Source organism: Triticum aestivum, chromosome 5A (assembly GCF_018294505.1).
Source record: "Triticum aestivum cultivar Chinese Spring chromosome 5A, IWGSC CS RefSeq v2.1, whole genome shotgun sequence".
NCBI classification, from domain to species: domain Eukaryota; kingdom Viridiplantae; phylum Streptophyta; class Magnoliopsida; order Poales; family Poaceae; genus Triticum; species Triticum aestivum.
In genome coordinates this window covers 653,482,205-653,504,417 of record NC_057806.1, presented here as the reverse complement: position 1 = coordinate 653,504,417, position 22,213 = coordinate 653,482,205, and the positions used below count along the sequence as shown (strand labels likewise).

At 48.8% G+C, this 22,213-nt stretch overlaps 1 protein-coding gene across 1 annotated transcript; it reads right to left on the bottom strand.

The window, feature by feature from the left end:
• Positions 1-953: 953 nt before the first annotated feature.
• LOC543245 (actin-depolymerizing factor 3) lies at positions 954-1,874 on the bottom strand. The gene is made up of 2 exons (XM_044527769.1): positions 1,582-1,874; positions 954-1,483 (listed from the first exon to the last, which is right to left on the bottom strand). The coding sequence occupies exons 1-2, from the start codon at positions 1,756-1,758 to the stop codon at positions 1,058-1,060; spliced, it is 603 nt and encodes a 200-aa protein (XP_044383704.1). The 5' UTR covers positions 1,759-1,874; the 3' UTR covers positions 954-1,057.
• Positions 1,875-22,213: the final 20,339 nt, after the last annotated feature.

Here is a 22,213-nt window from a genome sequence, read left to right as displayed (position 1 = left end):
GCTCACGTCACGAGGACCTCGCGAGGTTTGCCTTGCCTTGATCTCTCCGCCCCTTGTGAGCCTGCCTGGTGAGGCCGCTCCTAAGGAGGTCTTGTGTCGTCCGCCTCGCGAGGCTTGGTCCCTCACGAGGGTCTTGAATGTCTTGTCCATAAGATGGGCCGTACAGACCTGCCAGCCCAGCCACATCGTGGGCCGCAGGCAGACAAGTCTGGGGACCCCCGTTCCCAGAACGCCGACACATGCCTCCAGGAAGGTCACGACGCGAACAAGGCCGCTGCTGCCAAATCAGAAGAGGATTGAAGGTTTTCACCCGGACAGGGGATCAGAGTGGGACCTCAACTGCGCCTCCATGAAGAAAAGTGACGCCCTTGGGCGTCGCCGCTGCCGGCCGGCTAGACCGGCCAAGGTTTCCTCCGGACCCCAAATACACCACGAGCGCTCACCACCACCGAAGCTGGCAAACGCAAGCCATCGGGACGTCAAGAGAGGCAGCGGGATAAAGAGGAACCTCCAGATTTAACGCAATAGAGCACCGTGTCGTGGCCGGCTCCACCAACGACCCGCCGCCCGCACAGCCGAGCACACTGTCCAACGTCTCCTGCAGACGTCGCCTCGCCGGCAGGGCCACCGCCCCATGAACCGATAGGCCTCTAATGCGAGTCTCTGGTCCGCACACCGTCGAGATCGACCCGAGTGCCGAGATTCTCGCCACCACCTTCTCCGACGCCCACGCGGGCTTTCCTGGCAACCGTCTCCGGTGGCGGCGAGGAAGAAAAAAAGACGGGGAGGGCCTAATCGCCCCCGAGTCTCCCGAGGGGCGCTGAGAGGGCCATGTATTGCTTTAACCGGATATTTTGTCGGTTTCGAGAGCGGAAAAAGATCTATTGCTGTCATTATAAGTTTCTTTTCTGGTAAGGAATAGATCAAGCACTCAATTATCAATCTCGAGGAAGTAAAAAGGAAAACCCAATCATTCACAAACCACTACACATGGAAAAACATTATTTGGATCCAGGCACCGACCGATCGTGCGCGCGTACGGGATGGATTAGCTTAATTAGGTGGTGTAGTCCTTGAGGATGTTGAGGGTGAGCTCGCTGGCGTCGGTGGCCTGCACGTCGATCTGCACGCCGTCCAGCTCCTTCTTGAGCCCCTCCGTGGAGCTGGCATACAGCATCTTGTTCCTCGCGTCCGCAGACTCCGGCGACCAGTGGATGAAGAAGATCTTGCTCCGCGGCGTGTCCCCCGCCGAGTCCTCGGACACGAAGTCCAGGTCGTACACCGCGTAGCGGCAGTCGTCGGCGGGCATCGCCGCCGCCAGGTCGTCGAAGGTGGCGTCGAGGGCGCCCACCTTGTCCACCACCACCTGCTGCGCGTCGTCGTCCATCTTGTACACCACGAACCGGTGCTTGCGCTCCGCCCGCAGCTCCTGGAACACCTTCACGCACTCCTCATTCACCGCCACCCCGGAGACAGAGTTCGCCTGCGCACACAACCAAATTCCACCAAGATTATTCACGAACGAACATCTCAAACTGACCAAGAAAAGGAAGGAGCAGAGCAGGTCGTAATGGCACTCACCATTGTTGATGGATCCGGAGGTTGGCCCGAGGAGAAATCCGTGTGCTGATGCTGAGACGGGAACTGGTAGCTGGATTGAAAGCTGATGGTTGGGTGTGATGAGTGTTGTTGATTTAGCAGTGTCTGGTATGGTGATTTTATAGGAGGGCCGTGACCATGTCGGCGAGATAAAGTCATGGAGGTGGACACGTACGTACGTGTGGGCGCTGCGACGTCGCGGTCGACATGGATGGTGCCGACTGTTCTGGACGGGTGGATGAGGGAGGAGGAAGAGGAATCATTGGAGTGCTGTGAGTCACGCCGAATAGTCTAAACGAGGGAAGTCGACGGTGTGGTGGGTGTGTGGCCAGTTCTGTTCCGCTGGCGTGGTCGGCAGGGTGAGGGGTGTGTCCGTCGGATTGGCTTTATCCTTATTCGGTGCGGATCAGCAGTGGGAGTAAACAGTTGATCGATTCTTATTCGGTGCAGATCAGCAGTGGCGTGCGGATCTGATCTCTGTCGCCGCATGCACCTGTCGGGCAAGCAGAGTCCAATGTTCAGGGCTCCTTTGATTCAAAAGAATTGTATAGGATTTTTTAGAGGATTTGAACCCTTAAATTTTTTCCTGTGATACTCGTTTGATTCGTAGGATTGAAATTCTTAGGAATTTTTTTCATAGGATTCATTTATACTATATTTTGAAGGAAAATTTCCATCCACTTAAACCTCTTTATAGAATTTCTTTGTTTTTCCTGCGCTATCAAACATTCTTTCAAATCCTGTAGGATATTATGAGACATGTCATCCTATTCCTGCATTTTTTCTATTTCTTTATTTTAACAATCCTACGGATCAAAGAGGCCCTCATTTTGAGTATGCAGGTGAACGAAGGTGAACCGATTGTGTGTGTGTTTACAAAATGTGTGAGCAAGGCATCTCCGGCATCACCGCATCAGGAACGTGAACAGCAAAAAGAAAAGGGCAGTGATAGGCGCCGGTGTACTGTCCCAAATTTCGGCCGGTCTTAGGCTAACTCCATCGCGCGATCTTAAATGGACGTTCGTTTTGTCCGATATCTGTCCGTTTGGATAGAATAATGGGGACGGGTCCGTGCGTGTCCTGAAATGCGGTGGCCGTGCGCCCAGCGTGCGGCCGCATCCGTTTGCCTCATCCTGTCCGCGTCTATTTTAAAAAAGAGCAACGTTTCAAATGCCAAGCCCTAGTTCATCAGGCCAGCGGCCCCAGTTCATCACGCCGGCAACAGAGCCAGCAGCCTACACGTCCATCATCGGCAACTCAGCCAGCGGCCGGCAACACATACAACCTCCAAAATAAATAGTTGTCCTCGCTGGCAACACAGTCGGCGGCCGGCAACACAGCCGGCCTCCAAAATGAATCTTTTTCTCGCCGGCACACAGCCAGCGGCCCAGCGGGTGGGCGGCACCCATGCCAGCCTCCAAAAAGAACGGCCACGGCCGATCGGACGACCTAGTTCAGGCCGTCGGCGTCGAGCATCTCCTTCTGCCTGGCCTCGAACCAGACCCTCGTCTTCTCGCTCATCTTGGACAAGTCCACGCTCATGATCGCAAGGGCCACCTCCTTCGCTTTGGTGGCGGCATTGGTGGCATCGATGTCAAGTTGCCTCTGTCTGGCATTGACATTGTCAGCCTCCATGTCGAGCTGCCTTTGCCGGGCCGCCTCCTCCATGTCGAGCTGCCTTTGCCGGTCCGCCTCCTCCATGTCAATCTTCCTCCTCTTGGCCGCCTCCTCCATCTCAAACTTCTTCCTTTGAAGGTCTAGGTATTGCTTCATTTGCTTGTCCTTGCTTTGCCGCCTCCTCCTCCATATCATCGAATGTCTCACAACCATTATTAATTAATTCACACATATATACACACATGTATATATATACAATTTCTCCTAATTGGTGCCTTCGGAGCCAGTGGCATTAGCCTAGCTAATTGGTGTCTTCAGAGCACGATAACAATTGGAAGTGGTTCATGGGGGCGGTAGCGGGTAATAGTATTCTCCTTTGGAATCTATGACCTGGTCGAGCAAAAATCCCGCTATTTCCTCTTGAATTGCTTCTACGCGGTCCTCTGCTAGGAGCTTGTCCCGCACCTCTTTGAACTGTTAAGAAGGAGATCAATATGCATGTGTATTAGTTGTGTGACTAGATATCGATAATTGATTAAAAATTGTGAATAGTGTTCTAACAATCGATATCGTACCCACTCCTGTCTTTGAGATTTGTTCCTTTCGGACGCCATCATGCGAATGTTCTCGCAAACGTAGTATGCACATAGATCATTCCCCGACGCCTGCTTCAGAGCCTTTACGAGAATGGAATTTGATCAGATAATAATTAATAAAGCATAATAATTAAAGAGATGGCAGCTAGCTAGTACTACTTAATTACTTACCTTGGGTCGATACCATTTCAGATTTTGTTTCCATGGGCCTAGAGTGGCCCTGATGAACTTTGCCTAAGCCCTACCCGCCAACAAAGAAAATGAATAAATGGGTTATTAAATAGTTGTTATCAGGAAATGACGAACTAATTAAATAGGCCGAGATATAGTTAATAATGATTGAAATTACCTGTTGACTTTCCCCTTCACGATGGTGTAGTCACTTGCTTTCTTAAGTAGTGAGTCTAGTACTTCAACTGTTCCTTCATCAACTTTAATGATTAATAAGATCCAGTGAAATCTGCATGCACACACGTTTGTATGTCTTAATTAAGCGAGCATATGTAAGCAAAAACATGTAGCTAGCTAGTAGGGAAAAACAGAATTTGTAGTACAAGACAGTGTGACTCACTGGAAGTTGTAAGGAAGTAGTATATCTTCATTGTATTTGAGGTCCTTGAAGAACTCTAGCATGCTTTCCTCTACACTTTTTTCATGATATGGATCTATTTTCCATGTGTATTCATTAATGGTATTTGGGTCAACGAACCCAATGCCATAGCGTCCACCTTTTTTCATTTCATAAATCTTCATCCTGCATAATAGCACAGAAAAGAATATAGTGAGGATAATTACAGGTAATGATTGATCAAAATGATCACTACAGCTAGCTTGAGACTTAAATTATAGAAAGAAATCACTTACAAACAATAGCAACTGACGATAGATTTGTCGAGTGCGTCTTGATTGTATAGCTGAAATAGTTCTGAATACTCAACGGTCACATCTTTCTCATGGTAGTAATGATCCTTCTTGGCATTCACCATGAGGGACTCTCGATTGAAAATCTTGGTAATGTCCATGTACCATTGATGCAATTTATACATTCTCGTTGGGAGCTTATTAACCTCATCTGGCTCGACCAAAGGTTGGCCCCGGGCATATTTCCGTTTTATTTCCTCCTCTCTAGTCGAAGACATGGGCTCGATATCGAGGAGTTATCCAACAGTGATCCCGTTTGTTTCAGCCTGCGCAATATGCTCCTCGGTTATTACCACATCGCCCACCCCGGGAACGTTAACGGTTTGCCCACAATAATATTGGGCGCGCCTACTCTCATGTGTTGTTGGCACAACAAGCGGGGGGATTGATTGCGCCGCATGTTCTCCTAGCTGGGGAACGGTTTTACCGCTCCTTTTGCCAGCTGATTTGCTCGAGCTCGAGCTTGCCTCTTTCTGTAGATGTGCTCGATTTAACTTCTTGATGTGGCGCTCATAGTCTGTGTCAACAGGCTTGGGAGCTGGTGCTCTAGCCATACGAATGAAGTGGTCAATCTTTTCCACAGGCACTTTCTCCCTTGGCGGCGGTGGCGGTTTCGGTGCAAAATGGGCTTCCACCTCGGCTTTCGATATGGCTATGTTTTCCTCCTCGGACTTGTCGTAAGGCCTCTACGGAAGAGGCGCGAGGCTTGGACCATATTGAAATCGCTTGCCTCTGCCTGTACCTCTAGTACTACCTCGACTTGTACCGCTACGCACCATAGCTGAGGCGGCTCTCTTCCGTGATTGCTGAGGCGGCGAAGACGGCTACGTGGCTGAGTTGGAGGAGGAGGAGTGGCCTGAAGCTGTGCCGGACTTGGAGAAGGAGTGGCCTGAAGCTGTGCCGGACTTGGAGGAGGAGTGGCCTGACGCTTTGCAGGACTTGGAGGAGGAGGAGTGGCTTGAAGCTGTGCCGGACTTGGAGGAGGAGTGGCCTGACGCGTTGGTGGACTTAGAGGAGCGGGAGTCTGCTGACTCGGTGGCGGACTTCGACGAGGAGTCGGATGACGCGGTGTCGGTGGCCTTCGAAAGATGATGCAATCCTTTTTCCATAGGATGATACGATGGTTGTCCTCTCCCAGTGTGTGCTCATCGTCACCTCCAGGAATGTCAAGCTCTAGCCCCGAATATTGGTCCACCACCTCATCAACCAAGACACGAGCATAGCCCGCTGGAATCGGGTTGCAATGGAAGGTTGCCTCGGGGGGATTTGTAAAAGCAAGGGCGTCCGCCACCTTCATGGATATGTTCTTCATTTTGAAGTGTAGCTCGCAGTTAGTGTTCTCCATGATGTCATCCACTGGGTAGCTATCCAGTAATGCGTCGCCCGGGGCGGAACCCACGCTGCTTCTCGGCATGGATGGGACGGTGCTATCCAATGGTGGATCATCCGCTAGTTGCTGAGACCCCCTTTGCTGGCTAAGTGAGTCGATCTGCTCCTGCTGCCGCTGGAATTTAACTGCCAAGTCCGCGTGCGCTGATTCTAGGCCTTGAAGGCGTTCATAGTCTAGCTTCCTCTGCTCCTCCTCCATCTTCCTCTTCTTCTCCTCCGCAATCTTCTTTCTCGCACGGGTTCTGTAGTCAGCGTTCCAGTCCGAAAATCCCTCATACCACGGAATAGCACCCATGCCTTGTGTTCTTCCCGGGTGTTCAGGATTTCTCAGGGCACGCGTAAGCTCGTCGTTCTCTCTGTTGGGCTCGAACAACCCCGATCGAGCCTCTTCTATTGCAACAAGTAGCTTATCTTCGGCTCCGTCCAAACATGCCTTCTTCGAAACTTTGCATGTCTTCGGGTCCAACTCCCCCCATGCGTATAGAACCAAGTCCTGCACCTGGGGGCCAGCTCAATGTTTCTGGAGTGACACCTGCATCCAGCATCTCTTTCTCAGACTTATCCCACTTAGGCATTCCCACCGCATAGCCACCTGGCCCCAGCTTACGGAACTTATCCTTTTTTGCGGCATTGGCCTTGTTTATTCTCGACTGTTCCTTAGAGAATTCCGAATCCTTGAATTTCACGAAATCGTCCCAATGAGCACTTTGCTTCTCTAGTGTTCCCTCGAATACTGGAGTCTTCCTTCCTCCGTTGACGTACTTGGCCCATTCACGAATCTTGTGGTTCTTGAATGCAACTGCCATCTTCCTAAGAGCAGCGTCCTTGACTTTCTCCATATCTGCATCTATGAAATGATCTGGTAGGGTGAAATGTTCTATGAGCATTTCCCAAAGCAGAAGTTTTTGTCTGTCGTCGACAAAAGTAACTCCTGGACGTGGCTTTGCTGGCTCTCTCCATTCTTGAAGGGAGATCGGGAGTTGGTCCTTCACAAGAACTCCGCACTGACGAATGAACTTGTCCGCAATCTTCTTAGGCGCTAATGGTTCGCCATTAGGTTTGATGGCCTCGATATTGTACTTTACGCCCTCCTTCAACTTTTTGTTCGGGCCACGTTTCCTGTTGCCTGAAGATTTGCTCGATCCGGATGGCTGAAAGAAGAAAGATCGATTCGTTAATATATCTTCAAGTCATTTAAAACATGTGATGATCACCAGATGCCTGCTTATATAAATATATATACCTCGCCGGTCTTTATTGTTTCAAGATCAACATTTTCTTCGTCATGTTCATAGTTCATGACTTCATCAATTCGGTCGTCGCGATCGAATATCATATCACCCTCCCCGGTGTTGTTTAGATATTCGGAGCCGTCATAATCTTCTTCATTCTGATCATCATCTGGCCCGCGAGGATTGCGTATGATATTGAATAGGGCCTCTTCTCCCTCTCTGCCGGTATTGTCCGCCATAGGTTTTGTTTAACTAATCCAAAAGAAATATATTCAAATTACAATGCATGGATGCAATCAATTAATAAGGAAAAACTGAATCAATCATAGTACATAATAAGCATCATCGAATATAATCTCAAATGCGTCGTCTCGAATAATAGATATAATCTCGAATACATTGTCTCGAATAATAGATATAATCTCGAATACATCGTCTCGAATACATCACTAGCTAGCTAGCTAGCAAGCTAATAAAGATCGAATACTACAGAGTAATCTAGGCCACTCGCGGTTCCTGAGGTGCGGGCGGTGGACACCCAAAGAGAAGGAACCATCACTGGATCATAGCTCGGGTGATCTCCCAAAAGAACCTGCCAGGTATTGGAGAACCTGACGTCCATAGCAGCCATGTAGCGATGGACGTACTCGTCCTCCTCCCTAACACGGCAACGTACCACCTCCGGCGGGGCCGGCTCCCTCCGCACCGAAAGTGGCCCACGCGAACGCCACCAAAGGAGATGAGGGTCGATGACGGGACCCGGGGCCGGGTTCCTCACCAAGCGTCGCGCCCCTGAAGGTAGCACTTCCCAGTGCCAGCCCGGCGGAGCCCAGTCCCGGACATGGGTCCTCTGAAGCAGGACGTCGTCGCGAACGGGTCGACGGCGAGGATGCGGGCCGGGCATCGTCGACAACAAATACTATATGCCGCAAAAGTAAAGTAACATTTTTTAAATGATGGATTGTGATTTCATATATGCAAATTCTAAATTTTATAACTAAAACTAACATTTCTAATATTTTTATAACTAAAACTAACATTTCTAATATTTCTATAACTAAAAAATATTTCTATATATAACTAACATTTCTATATAACTAACATTTCTAATATAACTAACATTTCTATATAACTAACATTTCTAATATTTCTATATAACTAACATTTCTATAACTAAAACTAACATTTGTAATAATTCTATAACTAAAAAACAGAAAGATTGCTAACAATTCTATAACAATGTGTGTGTGTGTGTGTGTGTGTGGTTGGCGGCCGGGGCAGGAGCTCACCGGCGAGGCGCGACGACGGTGGGCGGCGACGGGGACGATGACGGGGACGGGGCAGCGACGACGGGGACGGGGACGGGCCGGGTGGGGACGACGGGAGGACGGGGCGGGGCGCAGCAATGGGGCGCGGCGCGGCGACGGGGACGACGGGGACGGCGACGGCGACGGCGACGGCGATGGGGGCGGCGACGAGGGGCGGCGGCGACGGGGCAGAGGAGAAAGAAGTAGGGAGAGATGAGACATTGACCATTTTTTTGAAGTGTTTTCTTATATAGAACCCACCTTTAGTACCGGTTGGAGCCACCAACCGGTACTAAAGGTCTGTTTTGGCCAGACGAAGCGGCGGGAACCGCACCCCCTTTAGTACCGGGTCGTGGCGCCAACCGGTACTAAAGGCCCCCCTTTAGTACCGGTTGGAGCCACGACCCGGTACTAAAGGGTGTGCGCTGCCAGGCGAGAGACGCAAAAGTTTAGTCCCACCTCGCTAGCCGAGGGGCAGTCGCACCTGCTTATAAGCCCCGCCCGCGTTGCTGTCTCGAGCTCCTCTCTTAAGCAGGCCTTCTGGGCCTACCTCTGCTGCGATGCCCTGTTGGGCCTACTGGGCTAGCGGGCCTGCATCCTGGCCCAACTAGAATTTGAGTTTCTAGTCGTATGCAGGCCGCTGTGGCCCAGTAGGTGGGCTTTTTTTCTTATTTTTTTGCTTTATTTATTTTTGTTTTATTTATTTTTGAGTTGTTTTTTGCTGTATTTAGAGTTTCTTTGTGAATATTTTTTCTTTAGGTACAAAAAATTACAAACTTTCTGTTAGTACCGGTAGTTTACAAATTTGAATAGTTTAAATTTTGAATTATTTGAAATTTGTGTGAATCACTAGTTTGTGAATAACTTAACTTTGAAAATAGATTTTTCAGTGATTCTTTTTCTTATGTTTAATATTAGTGTGTTTTATCATTATATTCAATTTGGTAATGCTTAGGTTATTTAAAAAATGAAATGCCTTTGTAACGGATGAGTTTTCGTCCGAAACCCTGATACTTCGAAAGAGATTGTCCATTTTGTACATGAAGTGCATCCAGTTTTGCGGTAACCCTCTCTACTTTTTTGCACATGGTATGTGGGTGAAATTATGATACCATGCCCACTTTCAACCTTGTTCATTTGAAATGCTTTTCAATTTCAGGGTCATTTAGCTGAAAAATCAGTAAATGCATGAAAGAATTTGCTTGCACATAAAATTTCTTCGCGTTTCAAATGCCAAAACACATAACTAGCTACCCTAACTATTACAGAGATTCCCTCCTGGGTGTGAAACACAGAAGAAAGTGATGATAGTGAAGCCGATCACATCCCAGATCTTTGGGTGTGAAACTTTTTCTTCGCGTGTGTCCCTTTGCGCCGTAGCCATGGAAAATCTTCATCATTTAACTGGATGCTCGGGTCAATATTCACTGTGAATGGAGCAATTTCATCAAACTTTTCATAATCTCCTGACATGTCTGTCTTGTCATCCACTCCCACGATGTTTCTCTTCCCAGAAAGAACTATGTGCCGCTTTGGCTCATCGTACGATGCATTCGCTTCCTTATCTTTTCTTTTTCTCGGCTTGGTAGACATGTCCTTCACATAGAAAACCTGTGCCACATCATTGGCTAGGACGAATGGTTCGTCTGCATACGCAAGATTGTTGAGATCCACTGTTGTCATTCCGTACTGCGGGTCTTCCGTTACCCCGCCTCGTGTCATATTGACCCATTTGCACCGAAACAAAGGGACCTTCAAACCACGTCGATAGTCAAGTTCCCATATGTCCTGTATATAACCATAATATGTTTCCTTTCCCGTCTTGGTTTCTGCATCAAAGCGGACACCACTGTTTTGGTTGGTGCTCTTCTTATCTTGGGCGATCGTGTAAAATGTATTACCATTTATCTCGTACCCTTTGAAAGTCATTATATTCGAAGATGGTAACTGGGACAGCAAGTACAGGTCATCTTCAATAGAGGCGTCATGCATGGTACGTGTCTGCAACCAGCTGGCGAAACTCCTGGTTTGTTCACGTGTAATCCAGTCATCAGACCGCTCCGGGTGTTTGGAGCGTAGCAAATTCTTGTGTTCATCCATATACGGAGCCACCAAGGCGGAATTCTGTAGAACTGTGTAGTGTGCTTCAGTGAGAGAATGTCCGTCCATACATATTATTTGTTCCCCTCCTAGCGTGCCTTTTCCATCCAGTCTGCCCTTATGCCGCGATTCAGGAACACCAATCGGCTTAAGGTCAGGAATAAAGTCAATACAAAACTCAATGACCTCCTCATTTTCATGGCCCTTGGAGATGCTTCCTTCTGGCCTAGCACGGTTATGAACATATTTCTTTAAGACTCCCATGAACCTCTCAAAGGGGAACATATTGTGTAGAAATACAGGACCCAAAACGTTAATCTCTTCACATAGGTGAACTAGGACGTGCGTCATGATGTTGAAGAAGGATGGTGGGAACACCAACTCGAAACTGACAAGACATTGCACCAAATCATTCTCTAACCTTGGTATGATTTCTGGATCGATTACCTTCTGAGAGATTGCATTGAGGAATGCACATAGCTTCACAATGGCTAATCGAACGTTTTCGGTAGAAGCCCCCTCAATGCAACCGGAAGCAGTTGCGTCATAATCACGTGGCAGTCATGAGACTTTAGGTTCTGGAACTTTTTCTCTGCCATGTTTATTATTCCCTTTATATTCGACGAGAAGCCAGACGGTACCTTAATACTGAGCAGGCATTCAAAGAAGATTTCCTTCTCTTCTTTGGTAAGAGCGTAGCTTGCATGACCCTGATGTATGCCGTCTTTTCCGTGCATACGTTGCTGGTCCTCCCATGCCTCAGGTGTATCTTTTGTCTTCCCATACACGCCCAAGAAGCCAAGCAGGGTCACACAAAGATTCTTCGTCACGTGCATCACGTCGATTGCGGAGCGGACCTCTAGGTCTTTCCAATAGGGCAGGTCCCAAAATATAGATTTCTTCTTCCACATGGGTGCGCGTCCGTCAGCGTCATTCGGAACAGGTTGTCCACCAGGACCCTTTCCAAAGACCACCTTCAAATCCTTGACCATATCATGTACATCAGCACCAGTACGGTGGCGAGGCTTCGTCCGGTGATCCGCCTCACCTTTGAAATGCTTGCCTTTCTTTCTTACGGGATGCCTGCTCGGAAGAAATCGACGATGTCCCAGGTACACATTCTTCTTACAATTAGCCAAATATATACTGTCGGTATCGTCCAAACAGTGCGTGCATGCGCGGTATCCCTTGTTTGTCTGTCCTGAAAGGTTACTGAGAGCAGGCCAATCATTGATGGTCACGAACAGCAACGCCTTTAGGTCAAATTCTTCCCCCATGTGCTCATCCCACGCACGTACACCTGTTCCATTCCACAGTTGTAAGAGTTCTTCAACTAATGGCCTTAGGTACACATCAATGTCGTTGCCGGGTTGCTTAGGGCCTTGGATGAGCACTGGCATCATAATGAACTTCCGCTTCATGCACAACCAAGGAGGAAGGTTATACAAACATAGAGTCACAGGCCAGGTGCTATGGTTGCTGCTCTGCTCCCCAAAAGGATTAATGCCATCTGCGCTTAGACCAAACCATACGTTCCTTGCGTCATCTGCAAACTCCTTCCCGTACTTTCTTTCGATTTTTCTCCACTGCGACCCGTCAGCGGGTACTCTCAACTTTCCGTCTTTCTTACGGTCTTCTCTGTGCCATCGCATCGCCTTGGCATGCTCTTTGTTTTGGAACAAACGTTTCAACCGTGGTATTATAGGAGCATACCACATCACCTTGGCAGGAATCTTCTTCCTGGGGCGCTCGCCCTCGACATCACCAGGGTCATCGCGGCTGATCTTATAGCGCAATGCACCGCATACTGGGCAAGCGTTCAAATCCTCGTACTCACCGCGGTAGAGGATGCAATCATTAGGGCATGCATGTATCTTCTGCACCTCTAACCCTAGAGGGCAGACAGCCTTCTTTGCTTCGTACGTACTCTCGGGCAATTCGTTGTCCTTTGGAAGCATATTCTTTATCATTACCAGCAACTTTCCAAATCCCTTGTCAGATACACCATTCTCTGCCTTCCATTGTAGCAATTCCAGTGTGGTGCCCAGCTTTTTCTTGTCACCTACGCAATTCGGGTACAACAATTTTTTGTGATCCTCTAACATGCGCTGCAACTTCTTCTTCTCCAAATCACTTGCGCAGTTTCTCTTTGCATCGGCAATGGCCCGACCTAGATCATCAACGGGCTCATCCGATGCCTCTTCTTCAGCTTCTTCCCGCATTGCCGGCTCAGCTTCTTCCCGCATTACCGGCTCAGCTTCTTCCCTCATTGTTGTATCATCGTATTCAGGGAACCCATGGCCAGGATAGCTGTCGTCGTCCTCTTCTTCTTCATTGTCTTCCATCATAACCCCTCTTTCTCCATGCTTGGTCCAAACATTATAGTGGGGCATGAAACCGGACTCAAACAGGTGGACGTGAATGGTTCTTGACGTAGAGTAATTGTGACCATTCTTACAGCCAGCACATGGACAAGGCATAAAACCATCCGCCCGCTTGTTTGCCTCAGCCGCAAGCAGAAAAGTACGCACGCCATTAATGAACTCGGGAGAGCATCGGTCATCGTACATCCATTGCCGGCTCATCTTCAATACACAGCACCGAAAACACCAAATTAATACAATACATAAAGTTCATACATAAAGATCATACAACACTTAAATGCAACAAACAAATAACTCTCTAGCTAAAGAATTTAAATGCAACAACAAATGCGATCAAGATCGCAACTAAGGTAACAATTGATCCAACAGCATAATGATACCAAGCCTCACTATGAATGGCATATTTTCTAATCTTTCTAATCTTCAAGCGCATTTTCTCCATCTTAATCTTGTGATCATCGACGACATCGGCAACATGCAACTCCAATTCCATCTTCTCCCCCTCAATTCTTTTCAATTTTTCCTTCAAATCCTCGTTTTCTCTTTCAACTAAATTTAACCTCTCGACAATAGGGTCGGTTGGAATTTCCGGTTCAACTACCTCCTACATACAAATATCTATGTCAACTTGATGGGCATAATTTGTCATAAACACGAAATGCAATGAATAGTTTTAAAAGAGAATATACCACATCCGAATCATAACCCGGACGAGGGCCGACGGGGACGGATATCAAAACCATGGCACTATGTATAACAAACAACGTATGGGTAAGATAATTATACGAGTAACTATATATCCAAATCACACAAACATCAATTTTTTATATAAAACTTCATGAACAAGAGGCTCACCACAAGGTGGTGCCGGCGACGGCACGTTGCGAGCGATCGACGGTGGTTACGGCGGAGATTTAGAAGGTACTAAGTAAACCACACCTACATATGCAAACTAAGTGTTATTTTTGACCTCAGATTGCATATAAATCAAATACTAGCACATATATATAATTCCTCCCAAATTACTAAACTCAAAAATCAATCACTATATAAAGCATTGCACGAGCTAATCTAGCAATGAGAGATGAAAGGACAAAGTTGCTAACCTTTGTGATCATTTGAATGGATGGGGGCCTTCAAATCTTGACAAATTTTGGGCAAGATGTGTGATGAGCTTGAGAGGAAGAGGAAAAAGAACAGAGAGGAGAGGGGAAATGGGGAAGAACAGAGCGAGCTCAGGTGGATGAAGGGTTTATGTAGGACGACCTTTAGTACCGGTTCGTGATACGACCTGGTACTAAAGGTGCTGGAGGGGCCCCGGACTGACAACATCCTGCCACCACTCACTTTAGTACCGGTTCGTGGAGAACCTGTGCTAAAGGTTCGCCACGAACCGGTACTAATGAGAGCGGTCGGCTAGCCGTTGGAACCGGCACTAATGCACACATTAGTGTCGGCTCAAATTCAAACCGGCACTAATGTGCTTCACGTTTGACCCTTTTTCTACTAGTGGCTTCTTCTCGTCCCTCACATCCTTTTGAGACATCATGCCATGCAAAGTGTCATGCAATGCCATGGATGAAGCATCACGTATGTCGTCAACCTTGGAGTTGGTCTTGCCCCTCGGCCTCTAGCACACCTCGCCATCTTCACCTCCGGCGAACTTGGTCGTCTTCATGCCTCTCTTCCTTTGAAGTTCACGGTATTGGTCCTTGAATTTAGGGCAATTGTTGATGATCGTCCAACAATGCGTAAGAGTGAATGGCTTGTCATTGTGCCGGGCCTTGAATGCCTACACCACATGATCAACAACAATTGAACATGCAAACATATACAAGGCCGAAGTCTCATGGCCGTAGCAAGGAAAGGACTAGGATGAGGAGAGCATACCATGTCCCCAACGCCGAGGCCACTCAAGGGCCGTGCTTCAACGCTCTCAAATGCGGCGCAATACTTGTTGCACTCTTGTTGGATGAACAACCACCTCTTTTGAATCGAGGTGATGCCACGTTTTCTTGTAATTTGGTAGGGCTCAAACATCTTCCTTTCATGGAATGTTTTGTGGACTCTCGTCCAAAAAACAAGGCCCTTTTGTTGCGCGCCGGTCCTCGAATCTTGGCTAATCTCCATCCAACATTGTCAAATCAACTTGTCCTCATCTTGTGTATATGAACCCGTGCGAATGCTCTTCCTCCTCTTTTGTGCTTCCGCTCTTTGGGTGAGCTCGTCGATAAACAATGGCTCGCCACTAATATCAATGTCATTGCCTTCTTCTTCATCACCATCACCTTCGCAATAGATGTCATCGTCTTCATGCCACAAGTCACCATGGTCATAGTCAGCACGGTCGTCGGCCTCTTCATCGGAGACGTAATGGACGCGGCCATCCTGACTTTGGGTCTCATCGGGGTCGTAGACATGACCCTGCCCACCCTCGAAGATCACGTCCTCCATGTACTGGTTGTAGAAGGGGTCGTCGACCGGTGGCGTTGCTGTTGGTATTCCATCAAAAAAGACGCGGGGGAGGGGGGGGGCGGCATGGTGCCCGTGAAAGGTGCCCGTGCTTGCTTTCTTACCATCTGACGGACGGCCGGCCATCGCTGCTGGACCCAGGCGTGACGTTGAGGTCGATGACGGCCGAGGGGCGCGGTGTGGACGGCACGATCACGCCAACGTCCGGCGACCCCGAGAAAAGGGTCTGGCCGTCGTGCCTTGGCGGAGGAAAGCCGGGCGACATGGGCGTGGTCCGCGACGTCGGCGACTGGCAGTGCGGAGGCCGGGCGACCGACGATCCTGTGCTCGCCGGGCCGACGACCATTGTAGGGAAACCGGTCGGACGGCCCATGCCAAGCATGAGGAGGGCGTGCGCTTTGTTGACGATGTCCTCCTTCTTGTCGACCGCGTCCTTGCGCCGCGCGGCCTCCATCGCATCGCGCTCGGCGGTGAACTTGGCCGCGGCGGCATTGACCTTGACGACCGCTCTCCGGCTCCTCCTCTTCGCTGATTCCGCGTCCGACTTGGCGATCTCCTCCGGCGTGCACTCTGACCGCGGCTTCCTTGACGCCTTGGCCGCCTTCTTCTTCACCTTTCCGGGCGGGTCGACGGCCAGGCTGCCGGAATTTGGCTGGGCGTCAGCCATGAAGGGGGAGGGGCGGCGGGAGGGACGTGGGAGGGTTTGGGGGAAATGGCGCCAAATGGGGTGTGGGGTGGGGGGGGTTGCTTTCTCCCACCGACAGGCGGGCCAAGCGAGGACAAGCGCGCGCGTCCCGCCCGTCCACGCGCTGTCCGTTTCACCCCAAAATCGGCGCAAACTTGGGCCGCGGATGGGCCGAAAGCGGACACAAAACGGACAAACGTCCGTTTGCGCCCGCGCGCTGGGCCGTCTGGTTTGTCCGTTTTACCCCAAACGGACGGGGGCAGACAGGATGGGGTCGCGCGGTGGAGTTGGCCTTACCACGGACGTCCAATCTGGCACGTATGGCCGTTGATTCCTTCTTTCTACCCCAAAACGACTAGCGACTCGTGTGCACACAACCTCCCGCTCGCCCCACACACGGCGTGGTCACCGCCCCCGGCGTCCTGCACGTCCATCAACGCATCTTGCTGCCCCTCGCCGCAGCTCCTCCTCGTCGTCATCACATGCCCTCCCAATCTCACCGTCTTCCCAGCACCACCCATCTGTTGGATGCAGCTCCACTGAAAAGCCTAATGGAGCTTCCAACCAAAGCTGGTTGCAGCAACTTGCGCACCCCATCGAAGCATGGTGTCGCCGCCTCCGACTCACCGTCGTCATCGATTTTGCAGAAAAAAACAATATGAGAAACTAAGAAAAAAAGTCGGTTGAAGCAAAAATTTAGCCGGTTCCAGCAAAACCATGGACCTTCGTCACCGGAACGTAGCAAAATTTTTGGCCGGACGTAGCAAAAATAAAAGAAGGTTCCAGCAACTCGCCACCATGGTTGCAGTTCCCCTCGCCGGCATGATCAACATCGTCTACATGCTGACCCGCCAGGTTTGAAGCTTGTCGTTCTGTCGCTTGCAACTCGTTGGAGACCTGTTGTAGCAGGTAGCACTGCTCGTGCCGGTTGCAGCTTGCCGTTGTGAGGTTGTAGCACCGCCCAGTGTCTGTTGCAACTCGCTGGCCAAGCGGTGGTAGGTTAGCGCGACGATTGCAGCTCACCGTGCCACCAGATGTAGCACCCGTCCGTGCTGGTAGCAGCTTGTCGGTATGAGGTTGTAGCACCCCCGCCATTGTTGGTTGTAGCTCGCCGCCTCCCCATGTAGCGCCCTCCCATGCCGGTTGTAGCATCGCCGCCCAGGGAGTCCCAGCATCCGAGCAGGCCGCTCCCAGCAAACAAGCTAGTTGTGGCTGGGTGCGTGCAGCAGTAGCGCCGCAACCTGCGTGTGATGGGGCGAGGGTGGGTGATAAGGCGAGGTGGGAGTGGAGAAGAATAGTAGGAGAAGGAAAAATCATCAAAGGGATAAGGTTAGGTGAAGCATGGTGCATGGCCCAAAAAACAGGCCAATCTGATGCGTTTGGTCCATATGGATCCTATGCGTAGTGTGTATCGGGCTGAACATTCGGCCGACGTGTCCATTGTAACCATTTTCCCAAATGAAAGGTCTTCGAAATGTCGTGTCTGTTAATATCCTGAATAGGGGTACGTGTACACAAGCATGTTAAAGTTCAAACGGACTGCGCAGAAGTGGTAAAACTAATTGAAGGAGGTATTGGTGACAGATCGGAGCATATGATGTTGATCCGCGAGATTACTTCGCGTCTTCGGGAACATGGTGAATTCTTAGTTAAGCTTGTGAGGCGTGAACAAAACACTGTTAGTTATTTTTAGCGAACTTTGGTCGAATAAAGAAGCACACTGCGGTGTGGCTTCATTCTGGGCCGGACGAGGTTTCGGACCTATGTAATGCAGACATGGCTGCCATTTAATTAATGAATTTTCTTTTTTCCCCGCAAAAAAAAGCACCATCGTTTCGCACAGGGGAGGGTAACCTACGCCGGCCCATTTGCAGTGGCACGAGGAGGCACGTTCGCGAGATGAAAAAAAGTATAAAAACAGGAGCGCACTAGCACTGTGTCTCAAACCAGCGACTTCGTACAATTTCGCGCGCTGTCCTAACAACTACGACTGACAACTTCTCACGTTCAATTGCAACGTGATTTTTAACAAATCAAGCGACAACGGCAAAACTAAAAAACCCAAAAAGTATAGCCTATCTGAGGGATCAATCCGAGCACCTCCTGGAAGTGTACAAGGTCGCTAGCCAACGTAACTATTAAGATTTGATGTCAAAACTTACAGTCCGCCTTATATGAACTATAAGCTGAAATAGAAAAAAAAATTGAATTTTTGAACGTGATTTTCTTTTATAAAAAGGTAAATATTGAAACACGAATATTTTCACATTTCCTAGCAACTTTTTTAAAACTCGGACATTTTGTGAAATACGAACTTTTTTGGGGAATCTCAAAAAAAAAAATAAACAAAATTTAAAATGAGAACAATTTTTGAAATGATAAACAATTGTTTTTGAAAAGGAAATAAAATAAAAAGTCCATCATTTTAAAATTCCTAACATATTATAAAATTCCACCGAACATTTTATGAAGTCGTGAACAAATTTTGAAAACATGAACTATTTGATTTGCGAATAATTTTTGCAAACATGAATTTTATTAATTTCTAACAAATTTTGAAAATATAAAAATTCTTTAAATCAGTGAACAAAATTGAAAAAATGGAACATTTTTTGAAATACCCAAACATTTTTTGAATTTGTTAGAAAAATACCAAGCATTTTTTGAATTTGTAATAACTTTTGAAAACATGAACATTATTCTGATTTAGAAAGAAATTTTGAAAGTGGGAACAATATTTGACATACCCGAACATTTTATAAATTGAAGAAGAAAAATGTAAAATGCAAAAAAATTCTATGAAAATCATTAATTTTTCGAGTTTTCAAAAACATTAAATGAAGTGAGCAATTTTGAAAACTATAAATTTTCTTTTTTTGAAAAAAGAGGAACAAAAAAAAGAAACAGGAAAACGAAAAAATGAAACAGGAAAGGAAAAGAAAAGGAGGATAGGAAATGAAAAGGAAACAGGACAAAAGAAAAACAAAAAAACAAAAAAGAAGGAGAAAAAGGAAACATGTTCAGGAACTTTCTTGAAGGTTCCTAAAACCGGAAAAAACGGCTGGAAATCTCGTAGAAGGTTCCCAAAACCGAGTACTATTGCACGCGTTCGTTAATGATAATTGGGCCAAGCCATTTCGTTTGCTGCCAGCTGGCTCTCTGTGCGAATGATCCGATAATCTGCCGCCTTCTGCGGGAGATAGGATTTCACGAGAGCAACTAGTTAACGAGCGCTCCGAATCGCTCGTAACGAGCGGTTCGGGAGCACTCCGCGCGTGACAAGTGTCGCGCGCGGAGCGCTCCCGCAAGGGAAAACCAGCTGCCGCGGCTGGTTCCTGGTTTTCCCTTTCCGTTTTGTGGTTTCGTGCGTTTTGCAGTTTGACCATCGAACTACCAAAATTTTCCGTTTTCCCTTTCCGCGCGATAACACGAAGGAAATACAAGTTCGCGCGTTTGGTTCCCTGTTTCCGTTTCTCGTTTCCCTTTTTGTTCCCATTATATTTCCCGGTAATGGAGATTTATGGGGTAGTTACGGGCGGGGACTACCAACACTATCAAATGTGACCTTTCAAGTAAGGAAAAAACAATAACTTTTTAATGTAAAACGGCAGTCTTCAGAATCGTTCCATCGTGTGAATTCTGTATAGGCACAGGTGTACACTAGCAGAGGCACGGGTTTTACTAAATTGAGCAAAAGTGCCTCCGGCGCGAGGGAACCTCCTGCTCGCCTTCGACTCGTTTAATTTTCATAAACATCTTGAAGGGGGGCATAGGTCGAAGTGCGTGTTGGTCGTGCAACATGCTGGTTCGTGTGGCACGTTGTCCGTCGTGGTGTGACAGGTGCCTCCGGCGCGAGGGAACCTCCTGCTCGCCTTCAGGTCGTTTAATTTTCATAAATATCTTGAAGGGGGGCATAGGTCGAAGTGCGTGTTGGTCGTGCAGCATGCTGGTTCGTGCGGCGCGTTGTCCGTTGTGGTGTGACACGGCGCCTCCGGCGCGAGGGAACCTCCTGCTCGCCTTCGGCTCATTTAATTTTCATAAACATCTTGAAGGGGGGCATAGGTCGAAGTGTGTGTTGGTCGTGCAGCGTGATGATTCGTGCGGCGCGTTGTCCGTCGTGGTGTGACACGGCGCCTCCGGCACGAGGGAACCTCCTGCTCGCCTTCGACTCGTTTAATTTTCATAAACATCTTGAAGGGGGCATACGTCGAAGTGCGTGTTGGTCGTGCAGCGTGCTGGTTCGTGCGGCGCATTGTCCGTCGTGGTGTGACACGACGCCTCCAAATCATAAACATCGTGATTTGGCAACAGATTTTTTCCAGAGATCTGGTAGAACGAGTATCAGGGATCACACGAAAGTCGAGATCGAGTGGTGCGGTGCGCCATATGCGGCGCCACCGAGATGCGAGCACTTGTGTGCGCATGCCTTCCCTTATGGGCAGACGAGAGATGATCTCGCCGAGGATGGCGTCCGGGAGATCGCTGATGCGATCCGGACAAGACTCAACATGGTTCTCGAATCCAGTGGGCGGGCCACAGCCGCTCCTCTTAACGAGCTGAGAGGGCACGGGTACAGCCGCGAACCTCGTCTTCTTGTTGCTAGAGGCACGCTTCTTCATCTCCATTGCTGAGCTCGTGCCGCTTTCGTTGCAGCTCTCTGTGCGGTGGATCTGGCAAGAGGGTTAGGGTTTTACGATTCACAAAGACGACAATATATATACGTACCTAATCTAGAAGATTTTGATGGTCGTGGTGGAATAGTCACGGCTTTGACAGACCTGCGTCTTGATGAGGCACGACTATCAACCGTCCGGATACACAGATGTTTGGTGGCAGAGGCATGGGGCGGCACCTAATTGTAGTCTGTGCAGGCACCGACCCCATTGAAGACTCTACAGACATAGGTATCAACTCCCTGGATGCACAAAAGTGTGGTGGCAGAGGTATGGCTGCGAACACTCAGTTGAAAATACACGTTTGTGATGTCTCTAGATCCATAGTAGTGTGTCTCCAGGGGAACGTAAAAGCCACGGCTCGTGGCACGTGAGGCACAAGGGTGCAGGCTCCGGAGGCACCGAAGTCTAGCCTCTACAGGCACGTACGATTGTCAACCCTCTGAGTGCACAAAATTATGGTGGCAGAGGCATGGATCCGAATACTCATCTATGAAGGCACGGGTGTGTATTCTCTGCAACCACAAGGGTCACGGCAAGTGTCATGTGAGGCACGTGTATTGAAACACTGGAGGCGCGGAAATGAAGCCTCTTAGGCACGAGTGTCAACCCAATGGATGTACAAAAGTGTGATGGCAGAGGCATGGGTGAGAATGCTCCGCTGGAGAGGCACCGTTGTGAGCTCTCTGGACCTGTGGGCGTCTGGCTCCACGAGCACCTAACAGTCACGGCTTATGTCACGTGAGGCACGTAGATGAAGGCGTCGGAGGCACTATTGGGGAGCGACTACATGCACGGGTGTGGCGTTTCTCCAGGCCTGGCTCAGCATAAACCCTTTCTGGGTGAACGAAAGTGTGCGCAGAAGGCGCCGAAGTAAGGCCACTACATGCACGTGTACCAACCTTCTTAATACTCAGTTAGAAAAGCACGATTGTGAAGTTTCTAGACAAAGTCTGACCTTAAGACGAAGAACAGCCGTCATGTCACGAGACGGACGGTTTTGTTGGCCTACGAATTACGGACTTGCTTCGGTATTGGCAAGGTTCCAACTGAGGAGTTCATTATCAGTGGGAACATGGTACTATACTAACAAAGAGTCAGTGTCGTGACGGTAAAATACTCAAAATCTTTCCGCTGAAACATTCAATGTGCCTGAAGGCACGGACGTCCCGTAGCACGAAGCACGAGTTTACAACCAGTACATCCACCGGCTAACAGGTCATGTAAATACACTACGA